The sequence below is a fragment of the Balaenoptera ricei genome, chromosome 8 (genome assembly GCF_028023285.1).
Source record: "Balaenoptera ricei isolate mBalRic1 chromosome 8, mBalRic1.hap2, whole genome shotgun sequence".
In the NCBI taxonomy this organism is placed as follows: domain Eukaryota; kingdom Metazoa; phylum Chordata; class Mammalia; order Artiodactyla; family Balaenopteridae; genus Balaenoptera; species Balaenoptera ricei.
The window spans coordinates 64,343,822-64,367,464 of NC_082646.1; the positions used below are offsets into that span (position 1 = coordinate 64,343,822).

The window sequence follows — 23,643 nt, forward strand, 5'->3', positions numbered from 1 at the left end:
TCAGCAGGGCAGACTTTATTAGTGATATCAGTACAGCAGAGGTGCCCATGGAGCAAAGGGAAGGGGACCCATGCCGGGACCAGTCCCCTCCTTCTGCCCCGGCAGGACCCTACGAAGATGGGGCCTGGCCTAGACCAGTTCCTCCTGCTCCACCTGAAACGTGGCGATGGAGAGCCCGGGGCTGGCCTTGCTTCCTGCTCCTCTTCTCATCAACCCAGTATTGTCACTTCCTTGCAGGATTAGATCTCCCTCCCCAGCCCCTAGGCAGGGAACCCCAGCTACTGGGGAGGGGCAGCTCTGGGGGGGGCCTGAAGTCTAAGAATAACCTGTAGGGCCCCTCCCTGCCCCATGCCCTTGAATTCCCTGGGGCCCAACGCAAGCAGGTGGAGGGAGTACTGAGGGCTTCAGGGGGTGTGGGCCCCCAGCCGTTTGGGCTTAAGGGAGCCCCACAGCGACTGAACGCCCCTGCGGACGGTCCACCCTACGCGCCGGGCGACAGACTCAGCTGGGGGTGCCGGGAGGCAGGAGGTGGAGGCCTGGGAGCGGGCATCCAGACACTTCTGGTAGCGGAGCTGCAGAGAGGCGGGAGGGGCGGTCACGCTCCAGCCTGCCCCGTGTGGGCCGGGTGCCACCGCTCCACCACCCTACCCGCTTACCATGCACGCAGCCTGCACGGCCTCTGAGAGGCTGGCAGCATTGGGCTCGCACCAGAACATGTGGCAGCAGAAGGAGGCTGGGCCGGCAGCCATGATGAATGCAAACGTGTGGACATCTCTGCCCACGGCCAGGAAAGACAGGAAGCGCACGCGGCACTCCCCCAGCACTGCCTCCGTCTGCGGGGAGGGGAGCCAGTTGGAAAGGAATAGCCCGCCCCTCTTACACTGGGTGCGTCCATCTTACTGACGGCCCTTCCCCTCATTCCCGGTCTCCCCTCCGTGGCAAGGCCCCTCCATAACCTTCTCCACCCAGGTCTTTACCTGCTGGTGCAAGATGGTGAGGGTGGCAGGGGCCACGCTGACGTGACTTGGGGTCCACTGCTCACGGCTACTGGAGGACAGGACCGATTCCAGGGCCCCATTTATCACATCTACCCCTGAAAGATAAGGACATGAACATGGCACTGCCGGTGGTGGAGAGAGGATACCCCCGCTCTACACTAGACTTTCCAGCTCTGCCCAGTCAAGCCCAGGGCCTTTGCTCCATCCCCACTTCACTAGCCTACAGCCCTGGGTGATGCTGTATCCCTTCCTTGGTCCTCTCCTCCTTGGCTTCAGTGACTGGCACTTTTCTCGCCTCTTCCATCTTGAATCCTAAGCTTGGTTTGCTTCACTGACTCTCTTTCTCCAGCCTCCTAAGCAGACTGACCCCCCAAATCTCTATCCTCTCCATATCTTGCTCTCCACATTCAGACATTCCAGGGCTTCACACCACAAGCACTTCCAGATCAGCCCCTGTAGGCCAGCCCTATCCAATCCTCAAGATCCAACCTTCATTTTTGTTTTAAAGATTTCCATTTGAGGAATGTTTACTCTTGTGTCATACCGTGCTAAGTCATTACAGTGTACTACGTCATTTACAATCTCACAATAGATCCCTTTATCTCCATTTTATAGATAAGGAAACTGAAGCTGAGAGAAACCAGGTAATAAACCTTAGGTCACACTAAGAAATGGGGATCTGAAGGCAAGCAGTCTGATTCCAGAGCCTGGGTTCTTAACCAGGCCTTTCCCCTGCCCCTTGCCTATAGTCCTAGTTTCAGAACCAGAGTGCTGTCAAAATCTTAGTTGTACTCAGTAATTTCTGTGACTTGCTCAAAAGCCGAGGAACCCAAGGTTCCTGGCTTTTAGATCAATCAACTTTCCCTTGTAACCATATCTCCTCTACTTCAAACTGCTGTTAAACATCTCCACCCATGCATCCCACTTTTGCTTGTACTCAGCAGAGAACCAAGGCAGGAGCACACTGGCATGGTGGGGCACGGGTTCTGTTCCCTGCACTGCTCGTGAGCTGGCTGTGTCATCTGGGTACCATCGCAGTGAAGAAGTTAGAGTGACCGATGCCAATGCAAAAGCACACACCTCTGTGGTCTGCTCTTGGGCCCTCTTGCCCCTTTCAGTGCCTCTGGGCTCCCACTAGGAGCAGAACACGTGGACCCTTGGAGGGCAGAAAACAGATCTTCCTCGAAAATTCTCCCTCATCTTGGCCTTGCTCGTCTTACCTCTGGCTGGATCAAAGCCAAACTCCTCTCCTAAGCATGAGGTCCTCCAAAAACTGGCCTCATCCGATCTGTCAAGCTTCATATTTTACTGCTCCCTGAGCTTCAAACGATTTATGTAGCATTATTAACATCTAATCTTGGCGAATGCCCAGCTAGGCAGATGGGGAATACAAAGTAAGAGAAGAGGATGCCCTTGAGAGACAGACTGTAACTGAGGGAAAAGCCTCTGTCTAGAGGGCCCTTCCCCTCTTGACTGTCTGCGAAACTCCCAATTCTCACGCTTCAGAGTTCACCCAGGGCCCACCTGGGAGGCCTTCCCTGCTGCAGGGCAGAGAGGGTGTTGCTGGGACAACTTTCAGCACACCTTGTCACTGCTGGGAAACCTTTCTCCACACTGGGCTGTGGCCATCTCAAGGACAGAAGCCAAGTTTAATTCATGTCTGTGTCCCCAGTCCTAGCACAGGGCTTATCTACTGAAGGAATTCCAGATGCTTGAGCAAGTCACCCTCAAGGCAATGTGGGCAAATGCACCCAAACTGGTATAACCAAGCAACCCAGGAGCCACAGAAGGCTGACAACACAGGCAGGAGTGGGTGGGCCAGGGCAGCCTGCAGAGGGCTCAGATGTGAATGACACTGATGCCAGTCAATGGAAAAGCTCAAAGATCATGAGTGTAGACCAGACATCAAAGTCAAACTGCTTAATAAGCAGATGGAGCTGTGGAGGTGGCACCTGGCCCCAGGATGGGGAGAAGCAGCATGCAGGTGGGGAAAGCAGTGGAACTAGGTGGCCTGGAAAAAGTCTATTTGGTAACAGCTCAGGACTGAAACCTACACCCTGACCCCAGCCCCAAGCTCCCAATCCCCCTTATCCTTATTTTTTTTCCATCTCAGTTGTAGCCTTCTAACATACTATATAATTTACTTATTTTATCTATCCTGAATAGAATGGCAGCTACTTGAAGGCAGGAATCTTGGTCAGTTTTGCTCATTAACATATACCAAGAACCTAGAGTAGTGCCTGGCACAAATCAGGCACCAATAGTCATTTGTTAATGAATGAGTGATTAATGAGTGAATATTGCAGCTTCAGGAGGGACCAATGTTAAACTCATGGAGGTTAAAAAGGGAGCATAAATAAAGCATGAAGTGGGACTTCCCTGGTGGTACAGTGGTTAAGAATCCGCCCGCCAATGCAGGGACACAGTTCGATCCTTGGTCCGGGAAGATCCCACATGCCGCGGAGCAACTAAGCCCGTGCACCACAACTACTGAGCCTGCACTCTAGAGCCCGCGAGCCACAACTACTGAGCCCACGCACCACAACTACTGAAGCCCGCGCGCCTAGAGCCCGTGCTCCACAACGAAGAGTAGACCCCGCTCTCCGCAGCTAGAGAAAGCCCGCGTGCAGCAACGAAGACCCAATGCAGCCAAAAATAAATTTAAAAAAAAAATAAATTTATAAAAAAAACAAAAATAAAGCATGAAGTGAGTTTAGGGACTACAGTGTGAAAGCCGTGGCTTCAACAGAGCAGACCCACTGAGCTGATGGACAGCAGAGGGGCCGTCAAGGGCTACAGACAGTTGCTTTAATGTGGTGAGAACTTATGTGAGTGGCAGGTGGATAGGGGAGTAGGGTAGTAACTGGAAGAGGCGTGAAGTTGAGGGTGAGTGGGAGGAGGAAACTAGCGCAAAGGGGAAGGGCTCAGCCACGCCTCCTTCCTGCTCCCCCAGCAGGATTTTCTCGCCTGCAGCTTCACATCTGTGGCAGTGCCACGGAATCCAATCCACTCCTCTCTGCAAACCCAGGCCTTCCTTCAAACCCCAGCTAAATCCCCCCCCCCCCCCCCCCCCCGTCTCTAAGAAGGTTCCCTCACTGAATGTAAGGTGCTGGTCATTAGTCAGCATGGTTTGAGGGGAAGAGCAGAGAACTGAAGATGACCAGGGTTAGTAATGTCCTTGGTCTGCCATCTCCTGGGCTATGTCATTTGAGGCATTCTTTCATTTGTGTGTTTGTTTATCCATTTACCCAACACTGTCGAGTTCTTCCTAAGCGTCTTTTGACATGACACCCAACCATTTCTTAAAGCCGTCTCTTTTTTTTCCCTCTGACCTCGCTCCTCCACTGTCCATTAAATGTTGGAGGGGCTCACCGCCAGGCCTAGGCTCGTTTGCCTTCTCGCAGTGGCCGCCCACTTTCCGGGCTCGATCTTCTTCACACTCGTGGCTTTCAGTACCTCTCTAACCAGTGATGCCCACATTTGTATCTCCAGCCCAGACCCCTCCTCCGTGAATCCAGATGCCAATTTGAGTTTGCCGCTCACCTTCCTGAAGGCATATCAAACTCAGCATGCCTGAAAATTGAACTCAAATCTCCAAACCAAAATTGGCCTCTTCCAATGCTTACTACCTTTAGAGAATGGCACCACTATCCGGTTAGCTCCAAACGCCAGGAAGCCAGGGGTCAGCGTTAGTGCCTCTGTCCCTCACCCCGCATCCAACCAATCACCAAGGCCTGCTGACTTTACTTGTCTAATCATCTCTTGAATCCACACACTCCTCTTCAGCCCCAGCACAGTCCAAGATGTTCTCATTACTGGCCACAACTACTGCAAGATCCTCCTGGGTTCCCCACGTCCCCCTCCACCTGCTGAGCAGCTTCTCCACTGGTATAGCCAAGGTTAGCGTTACAAAACTCAAATGATTACGCCTAGTGCGCTCCAGAAAAATCCTCTTATAACTCCCTGCCGCTCTTAGGTTGAAGAACAAATCACTAACATGGCCTATGAGGTCCCGCAGGGTCTGACTGCCGCCGAGCTCCCAGCCTCATCTGGCACCGCTGGCCTTCTCTCAATGCCTTTGAAGTACCAAGGTGCCTCCCATGATGGGTCCTCACACTGTGCACTCTGCCTGGAGTGATCTTTCCCACTTTACTCCTGTCTCCATTCCACTTGGCCACATTAGATCCTACTCATTTTTAAAACCTCAGTTCAAATGTCACTTGCTCACGTCTTTTCGGACTCCCTACACTAAATGAGGCTCCTCTGTTACACAGTTTCATAGCGTCTTGCTACTTTCTCTCAGCGAATGACTCAACTTGTAATTTTACATTTATCTGTGTGATTATTTGATTTAGTCCTCTTTTTTTCTACTGTAATCTCCTGTAACCTCCATGAAAGCAGGGCTGTGGCCATTGTTCTCCCAGGACCTGGTACATGGTAGGCTTCATAGGTATTTGCTAAGTGAATGAACAAGTGAATAACAGGTACTGTAAAAGCACCAGAAATATAAGAGTGGACCTAATAGTCTCTACCCTCGGTTTCTTTATCTATAAAATGGGTATCATCATAATCCCAACCTCACAGGATCCTCAAGAATTAAATGACATATAAGGGAGTACTTTACAAACAATAAAGCACATTGACAAATATGCTCACTGCTTCCTCTCTAGATGCTCACAGCCCATACCAAACCCAGCTCCCGGCTGCTCCAGCGTTTCCAGTCATCGAAGACCTGCCTCCCAACCTAACCAAAGCTCTTCTGTGGGATTCAGGAGTGGATCTCCCTATATGCCTGGTTCACTGGTTCACAGTGAGTGAAGGCAGGGTACGGAGTGCAGCTGGGACAGAAGTCCAGGAGGTGGGATGCATTTTGAAGGGCAGGGAGACATCAGCATGAGGAAGGTCTGGTAGAAGGGGCACTGGGAGGCAGAGGGTGGGAGCAGAGTTTTGGGATCAAGGAGGTGGTCCCTGCGTGAAAAAGGACACACATACCAACAGGTTTAGCAACAGGCACATTCCCCAGGTAATAGACTTGGAACTTTTGTACCAACTCATTCTTAGGCGCTGGGAATTCCACTGCGGGGGGAAAAAAGAAGAGGATCAATCATAGTGGCAGATCTTGCTCACTCCCAGTCCCCACCACCAGGGTATAAGCTGGACATTCACCCAGCCAAGGCCCTACCTCCACCCCCTCCCCTTGCCTCCCTTTAACCAAAGTCCCTCCACTTATTTGACCCAAAGAATTGAGTCTCCATTTTTCTATCACTCTGTCCAGTAGCTCGTGCCTCTTCTTGGGTCACCCCACCTTTGCCAACAAAGCTGAGACAGACCTGGCAGGGTTGTGACACTGACCTTGGAAAGGGACATCCACAAGTTTAGAGTGGTCCAGAGAGAGTCCATTTACCAAGCAGCGGGCATTGCGCCGTTCGGCCATGATCTGCGGAAGGGGAAAGGGGAAGGCAAAGAGCGAGGGAGGGTGTATTAGGCTTCACAGCCCTGGAGCCCCCCACCCCAACTCAGTGACCCCACCCACATCCTTGTAGAGCAAAGGTGGCAGCTAGTCCAGGGTGCGAAGGGGGCCGTGCCTTAGAGCAGATCTCATGCAGGCTGGTGGCGATGTTCTTGGCAGGTGCCTCACAGCGAAACACGTGGCACTTGAGCATCTGGGTCAGCTTATCGCGAGCCACGTAGGCAAAGTCCCTGTTGGGGGGAGGGGCACCTCAGCGGCTCCCAGTGCCTTCCAGTGCTGAGCCTCGTTCCCACCCCACCCACGCCCTCCCCATCCATCGCAGCTCCTCCAGGCCTCTGCCCTCGGGATGGGGTCCTGCGGGCGCTGCCTTCTGGCCGGAGGGTAGACAGGCAAGCATGCCGAGGTCGAGGAGAATGGGCGAGCACAGCGGGCAGGAAGGGGCAGGGCAGAATAGGGGAACTTGGGTGCTTCATGGCATCTGGTCCAGGTGTGGGAAGAGGAACGGTCAAGGCAAATTAGGCATAGTACCTCTCTCTGGGTCCGGCAGCACAAGAGAGGCAAAGAGCAGAGTTAGGGAGGAGGGCCCCACTCTGACTGCCCCCACCCAGGATCCCTGGCCCTGCTCCCACCTTCCGCTGTCCCGCCCGACGCCCCACACGCGAATGCTGACGATGGGCTGGGCGTGCAGCAGGGCCTGACTGTGCGGCTCCACCAGCTTTAGCGTCTCATCCTCCAGCTGTAGCAGCAGATCCTTTCCCTGCAGGCCCAGGAAGCAGACGCTCAGCGGTGCCCCAGCTGGGAAGGTGGCTGATCTTTGCCACTTCCAGCTTGAGGGAGGGCGAGCCACAGCCCAAGGGCCCTTGCTTTGGTGTCGGACCAGCCACCCTGCAGCCTCACTCTAGTAAAGGTCACATCCGTCATCTCTAACAACGAGACTCCTTTTATCATCCCCATCGCCGTTGGACAACCATCTCCCAAGGTCCCAACGTGGAGTCACACGTCCATCTCACGGGCTGTCACCTGGTGGGTGTTCACCTCCCTCCCCAGCCCTTGTGGCGGCAGCTGGGCTCTCGCAGCTCTCACAGTTCCCTTCACTTCTCCGTTGCCCGGCCACCCTGCCAGCTCAGGCCCTCACCTCCCCCCAGCCCCCAGACATGGGGTCGTGCAGATTGTTTTTGTGGTAGGAGAGCTGACGGATGCAATTGTTGACTGCCACGCTGCTGCGGCCAGGGGCCAGCTCCTCCTCTGTCATCTCCACCCAGCCAAGGGAGCGCACGGCGAAACACTGCCAGACACAAAACAGGGGGTGGGAGATAGAGGCTCTGAGCTAAAATCGGAAGAGCCCCCAGCCCAGGACGCAAGGAGGTTTGCTGAGACCAGAGGAGTTCCTGACTCAGAACACGGCGGGTGGGAGGGTATAAGACTAAGAGGTTCTACAAACAGGATATAGTTGCAGGAGGGGTGCTGGTCTCAGAGGAGACCCCTGCCAGTCAAGGAAGCATCTGAGCCAAGCCTGGAACGGCCCCCTGCCAGGCCACAGGACTGGTTGAGTTAAAAACTGAAGTGCCTTCCGCTCAGACACAGGGGTCTGTGCTGAGACTTCAAGAGCTCAGGACCTGGGAAGCTGTACTGAGACCAGAGAGGCCCGCAGAACATGACCCAAGGGGCATTCCTGTACACGGGGGGGCCCAACGTGGGAACGGGCATTGGTCCTGAACAAACCTTGATCCCTGGGTTGGCATTCCGTGGGGGCAGCTTCTCCTCCTCTTGGGGCAACGGCTCTGGGCTGGAGGCAGATGGTAACACTTGGTACAGGCCCCCAAACGGGGAGCTGTCCCAAGGTCCCTTCCAGACAGACCCAGCCCACTGTCAGCCCACTGTGTCATGCCTTCCCACTTACCTGAGGCTCTGAGCTGGGAAAGGCAACGTCCCCTCCTCAGGGTCCTTCAGTCCCAAATCCATCGGGGCCTCCTCGCTGGGCTCATCCTTGGGAAGGGGAGAGAGGAATCAGGACCGAAATGATGCCCCTTCTCCAGCTCCTCCACTGTGAAGGAGGTCCCCTCACTCACCTTCCAAAATTCTCCATCCTCGAAGCCTTCTCCATGCGCGAAGCCGGTCCAGGTGAGCTAGGAGGGGTGGGAGCCAGGGGTGGGTGGCTCATCTAGCAACAGCAGCGCCACCCTCCCCCCTGGTCAAAACCATCAGGCCCGCGAGCCTCACCTGGGACTCCTCTCGGGGGCTGCTCCCCTGTGACGGGGAGGCCTGGCCCGGGGGCTCCCACTGAGTGGTCCCTGTTGGGATGTGCCAGTAGTAGGTCCCTGAGGTGTCCTGGACCCTCATCCATCCAGCTGGCAGGTCGGAATCCGTCTCGAAGGCGTTCGGGTTCCAAAAGGAATCTGCCAGGTGGGGGGTCTTGGTGAGGGTCTGCCCACCCAACAAACAAATCGTGGGTGCTATGGCCAGTCCCCTCCCAAGACCCCACGGTGGAGGAAGGGCGGGGGAAGGGCTCCAGCACAAGGTTCCTGCTTCCTCCTAGGGCCTGAAGTCTGGACTCACAGCATGGGGGGCCCCCAGCATGAGACGTGACTCAGGTCTCCTCCTGGGCTCTGCGCCTGGCTAATATAGCCACACAGAGGGAAGGAGGGAGGCAGAGAAGGGAGGGAGGTTGAGTGACCCCAAATGACCTCCTGTCATACATATCCGGATCCCAGGTGCACACACTTAGCAGCTCCTGCACACACAGGTGCGCACAGACATAAAACATATACAAGCCCTACTACACACCTGTGCAACCACCACAACCCCAAGGGTGTGTACACACAGGAGACACCTGCACAGACAGCAGGTACTGCATACAGGTGCACGCGCAAGTGCAGGGGCGGACACACACACACCAACTCCAGCCATCCACTAATGCGGCCACCATACACGGAGGAGTGCGCACATACAGCGATAGAGTCCAGCCCCTGCTACACGTGTGTGCAGAGACCACACCCACAACGACCCCCAAAACATGTGTGGGTACCACACAGACAGTGAATGCACATTCAGACACACAACATATGTCAACCTCTGCCACATGTGTGCAGATACCGCAGACACCCACAACCTAACCCTTGCCACACACGAATGCAGGCAAACATTTCATGCACATGCACACACACCACGCACCTGTGACACGGCCCCTCCTCCCCCGGCAGAGCCACGCCACTCCAGCCCTGCAGCCCAGCTGAGGCCTCCACCACTTCTGTGCTCCCTGCCAGCCCCGCCCCACATCATGCCCGGGCCCGTGCTGCCCCTCACCTGGGCTGCTGTCCTGCAGGACGATGGCCAGGAAGAAGTCCTGGGAGAACATGGCGCTTGTTCCCAGCCCCTCCTGCCTCCACCCTCCCTCCTCACAGCCCCTCCAGCCCAGCCAGCTGGGCTCACAGCCTGGTGCTGGGCTGCAGAGAAAAGCTCATCCCGCCCCCTTCTCACCAGGGCAGAGCGCCTGCCAGGCAAGATCCTCCCCCGCCTGGAGCTCACTAGGGAGGGGCCAGGACCACCAGGGAAGGGGACCCCATTGGGGTGGGGATGTGGGGTAGGGCTCATGAGACCCCAGCCTTCCCTGCTCACATCTCTTCTTTCTAATCCTGCGTCCCCTCCCCCAATCCTGAATCTCCATCCCACCCCAAAGCGGTCACCTCAGTGCCACAGTCAAGCCCAGTCTTAGGGACACCAGGAGGCTCAGCCCTTCGGGAATACCCCAGCTACCTGGGGCCCTGCAAAGCCTAGAGCTCTCAGTACAAACAGGGTGTGGCTTCAAGGTTCCCAGGGATCCCTCCCCTGCCCAGAACCTGCCCAGCAGTTCGAGCGGAGAGTGGGCTTCAGGGGCTGGGCCCCAGCAAGCTTGAGGCCGGGCTTGGGGCTTCCCAGCACCAACCCCCCTCACCTGCCAGGGCCCAGCTAGGCTGCAGCATCTCCTCGGCAACCGCAGCACCAGGACCGGCTGGGAGCGCCCAGACTGCTGACGTGCTTCCCGTTACCAGGGAAACCAGAAATCCTGACTGGTCCAAGAGGCAGCACTGAGGGACAGGCAGTCCCCAGACCCAGGCTGCTGGGCAAACAGGCACGGAGGGCTGGGCGTGGGCGTGGTTACACCAAGGTGGATGCATACCTGACGTGAGAGTCATTGGGGCGAGATGCCTCGCTGCCCTCAGCTTCCAGATGAGGTGGGCCCACAGAGGACGGGCTCTTCTTGCCCATCCAGCCTCTAGGTACCCATTACTGCCTCTTTCCCCCTTACCCTCCCCTCCCCTCAGGCCCTAGGGAATTAGAATGCCCGCTTTTCCCCAGAGACCCTCCATCGTCTTCAGGGCTCTCCCGCCAAACCTTCCAGGAACCCCACACCCAGGGCAGTCGTGCCCCCTAGAGCCACACCTTTCTTCCTGAAGGGTCACAGACCCCTTGAATCTGCGGACCAGTTCACCATCTTCTGACTGAGTCACACACACCAATCCATCTGCCATCCCTGTCAGCCTGCACCTTCCTGCTTCAAAGAGCTTCATCCTTCCGATCTGTCCTGGAGGGGCCGCTCTCCCCCCTTGACCATCTGGGAGGCCCTTCTGGAGCTTGGCGCGTCTCCCTCCAAGCACAGCCCCACCCCGGCCTTTGCTTCCACAAGCACGCATTTATTCAGGAATGTATACTTTCACTCCTGCACCAATTCATTCAGGCGCTCCTCCACGCACTCAGAGGTTCATGTATCATTCATTTACCCACGCCTGCCTCCCAGGCTAAGCCAGACGTAGTCATTTGCTCAGGAGTCAGGAATGCTCTCCTTTCCCCACCCCCACGCACACCCGTGGTCCAGACTACTAGTATCTTCTACCTGGGTCAATGCAGCAGCCTCATGAACGGTCTCCCTCTTCCTGTTTAGTCTCCTCCAATCTGAGCTTCATGCTACATCCCAAATGATTGTTCCAAAATGCTAACCTTCTCTCCAGTTGAATACTCTAATTGTTTTCTCCTTGACCTCAGGATAGAACCCAAATTCCTCTACAAGGTTTGTTTGCTGTTATGAGCCCCTAATCGCCTGCCTCTCAGCCTTACCTCTGACCACCCTCCATACCTCTGGTCTCTCTCTCCCTGCCTGGGACACGCGCCTTATCCTCCCTGAGCCCAGTCTCCCTCCCCTCAATCTTCACCTGGCACCAGCCACTCCTCCTTCCAGCATCAGTGTAAAGGTCGCTTCTCAAAACTGACCCACCCCCTCTCCCCGACCCTGCACACAGGCAGGGTGTGTGATATCCCTCCTGCACCTCCCCCACCCCAGGGCCCAAACTACCTGTCTACTTCTGTCTCCACCCTAGACTGTGAGCGCCCTGAGGGCAGGAACATCTGTCCCCCGCAGTATGTATTCTTAGCATTTAGGACAAGGCCTGGCACTGAGTATGAACCCAACACAGGTAGGAATGTTCATTCATTCATCATTCATCATTTGGTCATCATTCATTCATTCATATACTTATGCATGCAATCAACAACTTTGTGGAGATCCTAGGGTGGGAAGGAGAAAATAATGTTTGCTCAATTCTACCACATTCCTACAGGAGCCCAGACCTCCTCTGTGGCCTTCCTGGTCATAGCAACACAGTTACAAAAGAGGCAGTGACGCAGCCCCTTCTGCTACCCTCAATTAACACAGCCTCCAGCAGAGCTTGATCCTTGCCCATCCTCTCGCCACACCAGCTCCCTTGCTGAGGTCACTGCCCGCACCCAGCATACCCTTCCCAGCTCTTCAGCAGTTCTGCCCTCCCACTCCCAGAAAGCTCATAGGAGCGGCCACTACAGTGACCATTCAGGGGCCCCAGAGCAGCCAGGCTCTCCATTATTTGGCCCCAGATTCACACCCCCTAAGGCAGAGGTTGCAAATAAGCAACCTGCAGTCTGATGTAAACCTCAGATAGATTTTGTTTGGCCTGCATGGTGCTTTTTTAAAAAACAGACTTGGTCGCTAACGTTTAGAAATTGGGATGTTTCACATCGATATCTAGTTTTCAGTTTCCCTTGAAAAGTTACACGAAGTGGCTCCACTGAGACTACATTTCCCCCCACCTAACCCTATAAATAACCAGCTGGAGTGGAGTAGTAGCTGTTCCCTGCAAAAGGGATCCAGGCGATGACCACTGACGGCCGCTAACATCCCCCTAAAGACAGGCAATCAGACTTTGTCTTTGGTAGAATTACTCAATACCACCCGTGAAGTGTTCTTACAAAAACAAAACACAAAAAAACCTCGAATCTGAATCTGATCAAGGCTCTAGAATTCACTGCCAATTTACAGGAAATCCAGGGGAAGAGGAACATGTTCAACACCACACAGGGAGGGTCTGCAAATCCAGACCACGGAAAGCCCAGGGCAAACAACACAGTGGCTTCAATTAAAACAACAACAACAACAAAACTGCGAGCAAAGATAGAGAGATGGAGGAATAATGCATAGATCAAAAGAAACCTTGACATATCGACTCTCAAAAGGTCTGTTCCTATTTGGATATTGATGCAGTGAATCAAAACTTTTTAAAAAGAGTGGGGAGGACATTTATCAGACAACTGGGAAATGTAAACATTGACTGGATATTCGATGATATTAAGGAATTATTGCTAAATTTCCATAGGCATGATATTGATATTGTGGATTTTTTTTCAAAAGAGTTTTATCTTTCAGAAAGGCATGAATGAGTGGGGACTTCCCTGGTGGTCCAGCGGTTAAGACTCCGAGCTTCCACTGCAGGGGGCGTGGGTTCGATCCCTGGTTGGGGAACTAAGATCTCGCATGCCTCATGGTGCAGCCAAAAAAAAAGCATGAGTAAACATTTATGGATATTTGCTTCAAAATAACCTAGGCTGGGGCCCAGGAGTAGGTGGGGGTATAGATGCAGCAAGGTCAGCCACGTGTTGATAATTGTTGAAACTGGGTCATGGGTAAATCAGGCTCATTGTTCTATTATTTTTGTATATGTCTGAAAATGTCCATAGTAAGTTCTTTGAAAGGGGATGACATGCTGCCCTGGGCTCATCTGAACTGCATGCTCCCTGCAAAGGTCCCCCAGTTTAGGGTCTGGGTAAGGTGCCTGCTGCCTGGTGTGGGAGGAGTCTTTCCTTACACTAATATCCAGCGCAGGCTTGTGGCCGCAGCCCATTATCTCTGCCCTTTGCTCCTCAGCTCTGTCTGCATCTCTATGTGACACTAGCAAATGCAGAGACTCAACTTATTTAAATGGGACACATTTAATGGTCAATCCTTGGAGTCCTAATATCTATCCCCCCCACCCCAACAGAGCATATGTTTATTCTTCCTTTGTTTCCTAACTTTTAGTCAATATCTTATTCCTGACTAAACAGTACTCTTGCAACATCCAGTGCAGTGCTCTGCACACAATACCCCAGTCTTTCCAAATAGACCTCTGTGGGGAGGAGCTGCCTCTTAGAAACAGCCCGGAGTGCACCTGGGCTCATCGTGCTGTAGGCATCGGTGACAGCATAAGGGCCAAGAGCTCGGGTCTGCACTTGCACTTGGTTTAGATCTCAGTTCTCCTGTGATCTCAGACTGTCTGTGACCCTGGGAAAGGACTAAACCTCTCCAGGCCTCTTTTTTGTCACCTGTAGTATGGGCATAATTATGGTATCTACCTCACGTTATAGTGAGGATTCCATACGATAATGCTGAGCACAGAGCCAGTACCTGGTAAGTGCCTCATAAACAGACCCCTAGTCCGTCATCCATCGGGAGTGTGGGATGGATGGGTCTATCAACTTGTTCAAGCACTCTCTGAATGCAGGGACCATTTCCTTCAGGAAAACCTGGGCATGGCCTGCTGAGGACTGAGGACACAGGCTCTGGGACTCACGCCCAGGCTGACCCTCTGTAATGGAGGGACCCACCCTCTGCCCTCCTGCCCTCCCACATTCCCCATATCAAGCTCCACAAGGTACCTGTGTCCTCCGGGGAGCCATAGGAGGGGCTGCCCTGGGATAAGGTGGCCCAGCTCGAGTCCTCGTCACTGGCTGCGCTGTTCCGCATGCCAAACAGGAGGCTGGCACTCTTGCTATGCTCTCGGGGGCCGTCTGCAAGGGCCTGGGGCCCGGGGGGCATCTCCGCACTCTCCAGGGGCTCCGGCAGCCCTGGGGGAGAAGACAAGTCCTCCTCCTCCTCTTCCTCCTCTTCCTCGTCGTCCTCCTCGGCCTCCCCTGCCGCCTTCTCCTCTCCCTCATCTGGGCCCTGCTCTCGGGTGCTGATGATCAGGCCGGGTCCTCGGAGCCCTCTGTTGGCCGCGTTATGGGCGGAGAGCTCCAGCTCAGAGTACAGGTGCATCAGGCCTTTGGGGCCCAAGGGTGCCATCTCGGGCTCCTGGCTGGTTTCCTCGGCCAGGGTCAAGGTCACGTTGCGATTCTGGTCACGGTGGGCTGTGGCGGCCCGCCGGAGCTGGTTCTGGCCCTCCTTTAGCCACTTGGCATTGGCGGGGCCTGGCTCGGGCCCACCCCCCTCCCCCATGGCGCTGCGTAGGTCCTTGGGTCCCACGGCCGTGGCCTGCAGCTTGGCGTTGAGCAGCTGGTTGTGGGCAGCGTGCAGGGGCAGGGGCAGGCTCAGCGCGGGGCCTCCGTGGCTGTTGGCATTAATGGCCGACTGGCTCAGGGATGATGGAACAGACATGGCCTTGGCAGATCCTGCGGGCGGGGAGGGGAGACCACGTTGAGCCTCCGGGTCAGGATAGCAGCACCCCTGCTTCTGTCCCAGGCCTGTGCCCTGCACCTCCTCATCTCCCTACACTCAGCAGGCCAGCACACACCGTTGTGTCCGCTGAGCTATTTTCCCAGGAGAAATAACTGGGCTCGACTTCTGTCCGCCATCACCACCACCACCGGCTCAAACCCCACCCCCACTGACCGGGCCCAGGCCCGCAGTCCACCCCATCCCCAAATCCCCAGCCCTGAGTTTGCTGGGATAGCAGAGCCAGCCCCTGCTTTGCCCTCACTCCCAACTGCAGAGACGCCACACAATGGCTCTCTGTGCATCCCCACCCCCAGCTCACCCAACTGGGGCTTGCTGTGCCAGGGGCACAGCTGGTGAGGGACTGGCTCGTGTGTTCTGGACACTGGACACTGCCTGCCCCCTTCCTCCTGCCACACCGCTATGCACAGCCCCACCACTGTGAGCTCCCCACGCTCTGCTCCTATCATCATAAATCGCTGGGTCCAGTCAGCCCCCAAGCCCACCCCATCCTAGGGACCATGAGGACAAGAGAGAATGAGCATAGACCAAGCCCTCAAGGGCAAGGTCCTGGGAAGGCAGGACATAAAGGAAGGGCCTTCAGCTCCAATTTGTGGTTCCTTTGACCAGTTGAAGCAACATTTTGGTGACTGTTTCTATAAAGTATCTCACCTTGGGTACCAATTCCTCTTCCAGCCCCTATAATGCCCCATGCCTGGGTCACTGCAGGAGCCTTTGATCTGGACCCTCCAGCCCTTCAGGTCTTTGCCCAAATGTCACCTTTTCAGTGAGGCCTTCCCTGAATACCCTTTGTAAATCTGTAGGCCACCGTGCCCCCTCCCAGCAATCCCCAAACTCTCCCCAGCACCCAACACCATCTGACAAGCTAATTTATTATTTACTTTGTTTAATGATTGTCTGCTCATGACTCTAATTTCAGTTCCATGGTGGTGAGGATTTTGTCTTTCTTGTTTTTTTTTCTTCAATGTAGTATGCCTAGGGCTTAGCACAGCGCTGACACAGAGCAAGAACTCAATAAATATTTGTTGAATCAATGTATGAATCTACCCTCCCATCTGCCCCAGGCCCCATTTAGCATCTCCTCTGCCAGTTTCAGAAAACATACTCTGGTCATGTTACTATGTCTCAACCATTGCTCATGATGCCCCAACCAAACCCCACCTGCCCTTCAGGTAAGGGGTTCTCCTGTCCCACAGTGAAAGCCCACCAGTCCTATCCCCTCGGACCCCCTCCTGCATCCTCAGAAGCGCTTCGTGGATCACCTTCTCCTCCTATCAGCCAAGCCCATCACCCTAACGATTGATCTCACCCTCAAAGCCCCATTCCACCCTCCGCATCTCCCTGACCTTCCGCTGCTAGGCTTCTCTCCTTCCCTGACCCCCACTATAATGTGCTCACTCCCTGGACCCTCCCTGGCCACCCCCTCACAGTTTATTTTCCCTGACCAACCATTATCCGACTGTCTCTCCGCCTGACCCTCTTAGACACTATCCTCCCCTCCCTGATACCCTCACTCAGAGCTCTGTCTTCCTACTTGACCTCCCCTCAACATGCAACTCTCCCCTACGGACGGCCCCCCAGGCACACCTTCCCCTCAGACTCCCGCTGCACAGTCCTTTCTCCTCAGTTTCTTACCTGAGCACTCTCCACCTGCCTGTGTGCCCTGAGTTCTTTCTCTCCTTGAACCCACGGCCCCAGTGCTCTCTGTCTCCACAGCGCGGCTCTCAGCCCTGAGCACAGACTGCACGGACGTGTTTAGGCTGTCCCACAAGGCTCTGCCGTCTCTCGGGTGCAGTGCCGGGTCCTGGGGCAGGAGCCGTAGCTCGCCTTTCCATCACTCCTAGCCCCCCAGACCCTAGCACAATGCTATGCACACATCTGTGAAATAAATGTGAGAAGGTCCCCGTCCACGTGTCTGCCTCACATGTAACTACCTGCTGATCTGCTCGGTATGGCTCCACCTCGGCAATGAGAAAGCTCATGGCCACCGGCATAAATGAGAAAGACAGACGGCTCTGTTTCTACCCAGAACCACAGTAATCTTCCAGAAATGGAAACCAGATTGTGTCACTCTCCAGCTCAAAACATTAGATGGCTCAAGACTGCCTTTAGGATAATGTCTGTACTCGTTAGCAGATCACCAAGAGCCTCCTTGAGCCAATCCCTATGACCTCTCGGGCCCCCTCCCCATCCTGTCTCCTTCCCACCTTACACTCCAGCCACAGGAAGTATGGTGGATTCTAGAACATGTCACACTCACACGGCCCTGGCTCTTTGTTTACACTGATCTCTCGGCTTGGAATGCTGTCTCCCCTTATGAGGACCTCGGCTCATGTTTCACTACTTGGCTCAGCGGTCAAAGCTCCTAAGCAGTAAGTCTTTTCTGTTCAGTCCCCTATCCCCATCCTCACGTGCCCATTCCCTCCTTGGCTCACCATACCCAGTACTGCATTCTGTCCGAACATCTGAGACCCTGTCTCATGCAACTTCGCACCCCATTACCAAAGAGAGTGTGCTGTGCGTCTGCACAGAGTGGGCCCCTGGTCGGGATGGAGGGGTGAGAGGAACAGGAACTAGCAAGCTCAGAACTAATTGGGAACAGACACTGAGACAGGCTCGTGTGGCCTCATGGGCTGCGGATGGGAGTGTCAGGGAGGGTGCTGGAGAATGATGCAGGGTCCCTGAGAAGGAAGTAGGATGGGGTCCTGGACAGGTGAGGCCTGAGATCTAGGGAAAAAGGGAGGGAGGGAGCTAGCTTAAACCGATATCCTAGCTCAAAGGCTGTTCCTTTGAGTGGCAGCTCCATGAGTTTCAGGAGATGGAAGACCCCGTGACTCTGTCACGCTCAGAGCATCGTAGGGGTGCCGGGCCCTTCTCTGAAGCAGGAGTGTATGGCGCCAGGTTTCTCAGTGCTCAGGCCAGGACCAACCTCCTCCGCATTTGGAAGTGTGGTCTGGGAAGGGCAAATGCCCCGTGAGGCTGGGACAGTGAAGAAGCAGGGTGACTTCAGGGCAGGCCTGCCCATCTGGTCACGGGGGCAGAAAGCACCGGGGGAGGGAAGGGGGAAGTTCTGCTGTGTGAAGAGTGCTAAAGCCTGAGCGCCTAGCCCAAAGCAGTGCGGTCTCCTTCACCTCACTTTCTAAGGTCAAAGGATGACCAGCTGCCCAATACCTTCAAGAAGGGGCACAACCTAACCTCTCCCCTCTCACTGGTGCTACCCATACCTGGAGCCTCTCAAAGGATGGAAAGAGCCAAATGGATTCTGGCTCAAGGCAGGGAGCTGGGCGGAGCCCTCAGGGGAGGAGCTAAAAGAGTGGCCACTAAGCCTGAAGGGGCTGATAGGAGACCACACGGGTAGACAGGTGAGGCCTGCTCAAGGTCAATGGTCTTCTAACCTGACCACTTACTATACGCCAGGCACTGTGCTGGGCATGGGGGGAGACTGATGAATAATAAAGAAATGACTCTTCCCCGAAGGAGCTCACAGTCTAGCAGGGAAACAGTCACTGAACAACTCATTACAATGCAGTGTAATGGCAGTATCTAGCACTCTAAGCCCTCCCTATTTGTTGAATAAGTGATTGACTATTTTGATGGGGAAAGAACAGGGCACTATAGGAGCCGTAGGCTTACTTTGACTGAGACATTGGCGAAGACCTGCCTGAGACAAGAATACAATTCTCCTTGGACCACTCCCTTCACCATCCCTCCCTCTCAGAGGATGACCCCCAACCCCCAACGCCCTCCCAGTTCACGGAGGAAATGGCAGCCATCAGCCAGAGAACATCCTCAAACCTACAAACTTACTGACTCAGCACCTACCCTTTTCTCTCCTTTTTCCTAAAACCAGTTGCTTCACCTGTCATTTAAATCCTGCCTTTCGTGCCTTTCCAGGAATTGTATGCCACTGTTAATCCATTTTTTTCTTCTACCTAATCAACCGCTCCTCAGTGGGATCCACTATCTCCCAACTTAAACACAGAATCTTTCTTGACCTGACATTCTTCCAGCGCCACTTGCTACTCTCTTTTCTCCCCCACACCCGCAAACTTCTTGAAAGAGCTGTCTTTACTCATGGTTGCCGTATCCGCACCTAGGTCTCACTCTTCAACTCTTCCCAGTCCCGCTTTCACTCTCAACATGCCTCAGTAACAGCTCCTACCAAGGTCAACATGACCCCTGTGTCATTTAATCCAACAGACACTTGGAGTCCTCATCCTGGTTGTCCTCTCAGCAGCATCTGACACCATGGGCCTCTCATCCAGCTTTCATCCATGGCTTCCACACACTACATCTCCTGGTTTTCTTCCTACACTCTAGTTACTGCCTGGTGGTTTCTTACACTCCTTTGCTGGCTCTTCATCCTCTGCCAGCCGTTACACGCTGGAGTTTCTCACAGCTTGTTCTTATGCCCTTTTCTCTTTCTCACCCGATATTCGACACAGGTATTCATTCATGCCCATAGCTTCAGTTGCCCCCTACAAATTGATGCTTTCCAAAAGTACACCTTCATTTCAGACCTCTCATCTGAGCTCCAGACACACACATTCAACTTTCTGCTCAACATCTCCACTTGGCTGTCTCAAAGGCCTCTCAAACCAACATATCCACTCCTTTCAGGATCTTGGCTCATGGAATGACATGACCAGCAGTTCTTTTCTGTAAACCAGAAGTAGCAATACCATTCTTGACACCACCTTCTCCCTCACTCCCCACATTCAATCCATCCCCAAGTACTGACGATTTTCTATCCAAGAAAGACTTTTGGACTTGTCAACTCTCTGCATCCACTACCGTCAACAGTCCACACCAATGGCAAAGACTTTAAGATCAAAATTCTTAACATGCCCTACATTGTCCGGCTCAGCCTTCCTCTCCAGCTTTGGCGCTCTGCTGTCCAGCATCACTGGCCTTCTTTTGATTCCTCAAAGGCATCATGCTCTCTCTTTCCATAAGGTATCTGCACGTGATTCCCCCTCTGCCTGGACCCTCCTTCCCCTACCCTCTCAGTCTAATTCCTTTGCCTCTTAGGTCAAATGTCATGTTCTCAGAGACGCCTTCCTTGACCCTCTCTCCCCACCTCCTAGTCCAGTTTAGTTGGTGCTCTTGTGTGTTCTCAAGGCACCATTCACCTTTCCCTTCATGGTATTTATTACATTCGTAATTTTATTCTTATCTGATTTTCCCCTTAGACTGTCAGCTCCATGGGGACAAGGACACAGTCTATTTTGCTCGTAATTATATATTCAGTGCCTGACAGTACCTGGTGTATATTAGATGCTCAAAGTATACTTGTTGAATGAATAAATGATCAGATAGTTTTGTTTTGTTTTTTAAGGAAAACACTACGTTAGAGTATTAAGAGGAGGTAGACAAGAGGGTATGTTATCAGAGCAATCAAGGAAAAAAGGGGGTGTGAGGCCTAGATTAAGTTTGGCAGCAGTGGGTGAGATGGAGTGAAATGAATGGATTTGTAAAATAGGTAGTGGATGTAACAGAACTTGGTGACTTAAGATGTACAGAGTGAGAGAGAGAGAGAGATTAATCTAGAATGTTGCGCAGGATTCCAGCTTGGGTAGCTGATTGGAAAGTATCCATTTCTGAGAGTTGAAGGAGGAACAGATTTGAAAGAAGGGATAGAGAGGGAACATAGGAAAGATAATACAGCTTGGGATCAGTAAGTCTGGAATTCCTGCTGGATTTCCAAGGGGATGTCATGAGGCCAGTTGGATATTGCGTCTGGAGTTCAGGAAAGAGATCTGGGCAAGATGTATAAATCCTAGAATCATATATATATATATATAATCATATATATATATATATATATATATATATATATATATATATATATATATGAAATTTGAAGCCTTGAGAGTGAATAAAGGACCCGAGGAGAAAGTGCAGAATGAGAGAAGATAGCCCAGGAAAGAACCAAGAGCCTCACCAGCATCTAAAGAGAGGGGAAGGAGGTAGCAAATGAGATTGAGAGGGAGCAGACAATGCTGCAGGAAAATGTTTCAAGGAGAGTTGACACACACCACCAATACTAGAAAATGGAAAGGGGATAATAGGAAAGTGTCCATTGGAGTTGGCCACATGGACGTCTCCAGTGACCTTGGCTTGAGCAGTTTCCGTGGGTGCCAGAGACAGAAGACCGAGTGAAGTGAATGAATGGGAAGTGAGGAAATAATACGTCAAGTGTAGACGAGGTTCTGGCTTTAAGGAGTGGAGAGAGCTGGGACTCTGAGGTACTGGGAAAGCAAGAAACGCACAGGCAGATTCAATAGGTTCGAAATAGCCTCTGAATTGGCAGTGGGAAAACTGCTCCTAATGGGTGTTCCTGCCAATGCTAGGCCTCCTGGCCGAGGGGGGGACACAGCCGGCCCCAGGGCACACCCCTCGGTCGCCGAGGGCAACAGGATGCGGCTTGACAGATTCCAGGCCTGGGACCCTGCAGGAACCCGTGCAGCCTCTGAGCTTACCTCACCACACGTCCTCTTCCCAGTCCTTGACCTCCCCTCCCCCATCCCCTAGTCCCCATCCCCCATCCCCCCACCGCCCCTCGCTTCCCTTCCCCTCTTCTCGCTCCCTATTCATCCCAGAGGGGCAGGACGTAAAGGTCGGGGAGGGGACGGTGTGAGGACCGAACTAGAGTCCGACCTTGTAAGGGGGAGAACAGGAGGGTAGTCGGAATACGCGGTGGGAGGGCCGCGCGCGGGGATGGGGCCTGGCGGGAGGACGTGGGCCGCCGCGGAGTTCGGGCTGCGGGGTCCGCCGGCCACTGGGGGCCGGGATCCGACCGCCCGGGCTGGGTCCCGGCAGGGGCAGCTCCTACCTGCGCGGGGAGGCCCCAGGCCCAGGTGGCGGAGGTGGCTCAGGCTGCAGGGCTCGGGCTCCGCGGCGGCTTCTCCATCACAACATCCCCCGCCCAGGAGCGCGCGGGCCGCGGGGCCGCGCCCGGAGCAGCGGAGGCGCGCGCGGGGCAGGGGGTGGGGGAGGGGCGCCATCTTGGGCCGGGCGCGGGTCGGGGAGCTGGAGCCCCTCGGGGGCGTTACTGGTTGCAGCCGAGCGGAGAGCCCCTCCCTACGGGACCCTCGGGCCTCGATGAGCCCAGAGGCCCAAAGCCCCTCGCCGGCCGCCATCCCTGCGCCCGGGTCCCAGGGTTCCAGAGCGCTGCCCCAACCTCCGCCGACCCCCGCCCAGCCCGGCACCGCCCTCCACCACGAGGCCTTGGACTCACCCTGCGCGGCCCACTGGGCCCTGGCCCCGCACCCCGGCGGGGCGACTCACCGAGGGGTTGGAGCGGGAGCGGCTGTGGCAGTGCCAGGGCCGCGGCCGCGCGGGGAGGGGCTCCGCGGAGGCAGCCTGCTCCGCTCTTGCGGCAACACTCCGTGACGTCCTGGTGGAGGAGCGATGAGGGCACAGCGTTGGTGATAATAATAGCTCTTATTTAGTGGCCGCTTACACGGTGCCAGGCTCTGTGTTAAACCCGTTATATGCATTCGTCCTCACATCAGCCCTGTGAAGTCGCCACTATGATCATCCTCAGTTTTCAGAGGCAGATGCTGAGGTTCAGAAAGGCAAAGCGACTTGCCTGCAGTCACAGGTAAGTGAGGGAAACTAACTGGAACCCAGATGTTTCTTAACACCCTACCACTGCTGCTGAACATGAAACTGTGACACCAAGGCCTTGCACATGTGAAGAATGAATCGCTCCCTGGTGGAAATTCACAGGAGGGAAGGAAGAAGGGGGAATGTGGATGAAAAGTGTGAAGGAAGGAATGATGGGGCCCAATATTGCACAGACTCCCTGGATAGTGAGATAGTTCCCAGTGGTCAGGTCAGCGGCACAGAGGCTGTCAAAGATAGTGAGGGGGAATATTACCATCTAGAAACCCTCTCCTGGCTCACTCCTCTAAGGCAGACGTTTTAATTTATTGTAACTAGTAAGTACTGAGCAACTGACTCAAGATGCCCTCAAGGTACCTAAAACTAAAAATGTCCAAATCTAAATTCATTGTTTCATCCCCTTTATTGGCCTTCTAAGAAGTTTCACTGGGGTGAAAAAGAACCCTCCCCAGTGCATGTGTGCATGAACACAAACACACACACACACTCTCTCTCACACACACACACACACACACACACACACACACGACTGGATGCAGCTCCACTTTATCCATCCCAGTGAGTGGCACCACCATCTACTGCTTGCCTAAGCCAGAAGCCTCAAGATCATCTTTGACTACACTTTCACTTGATTTGAGGTGAATATAAATGTTTTAACTTTTTGTTATGGAAAATTTCAAATATATATAACAGAAGGAGACAGAACAGTATAATGAACCCTCATATACCCATCATTCAGCTTCAAAAATTATCAACTCCTGGACAAGAATTTA

At 54.1% G+C, this 23,643-nt stretch overlaps 1 protein-coding gene across 3 annotated transcripts; it reads right to left on the bottom strand.

Annotated features, from left to right (window-relative positions):
- On the bottom strand, positions 1-22,648 carry APBB1 (amyloid beta precursor protein binding family B member 1). 3 transcript variants are annotated; one of them, XM_059930963.1, is made up of 14 exons: positions 22,532-22,648; positions 14,446-15,177; positions 8,689-8,864; positions 8,538-8,594; positions 8,369-8,454; positions 8,191-8,254; positions 7,604-7,753; positions 7,098-7,225; positions 6,584-6,698; positions 6,351-6,435; positions 5,991-6,074; positions 978-1,093; positions 657-833; positions 1-572 (listed from the first exon to the last, which is right to left on the bottom strand). In XM_059930963.1, exons 2-14 carry the CDS (start codon positions 15,161-15,163, stop codon positions 405-407), a joined length of 2,124 nt encoding a protein of 707 aa, XP_059786946.1. In that variant the 5' UTR covers positions 15,164-15,177; positions 22,532-22,648; the 3' UTR covers positions 1-404. The 3 variants fall into 3 exon arrangements, with proteins under 3 accessions (XP_059786946.1, XP_059786945.1, XP_059786944.1); XM_059930962.1 differs by having other exon boundaries at positions 22,482-22,648; XM_059930961.1 differs by lacking the exon at positions 22,532-22,648 and adding an exon at positions 22,077-22,187.
- Positions 22,649-23,643: the final 995 nt, after the last annotated feature.

Coding starts and splice junctions, on each gene's coding strand:
- APBB1 (XM_059930963.1), bottom strand. CDS start 15,163: ATGTCTGTTCCATCATCCCTGAGCCAGTCGGCCATTAATGCCAACAGC. Junction 8,865..14,445: donor TGGCTCCCCGGAGGACACAG/GTACCTTGTGGA, acceptor CCCACCTGGCAG/ATTCCTTTTGGAACCCGAAC. Junction 7,754..8,190: donor ATGCCAACCCAGGGATCAAG/GTTTGTTCAGGA, acceptor TGTGTCTGGCAG/TGTTTCGCCGTGCGCTCCCT.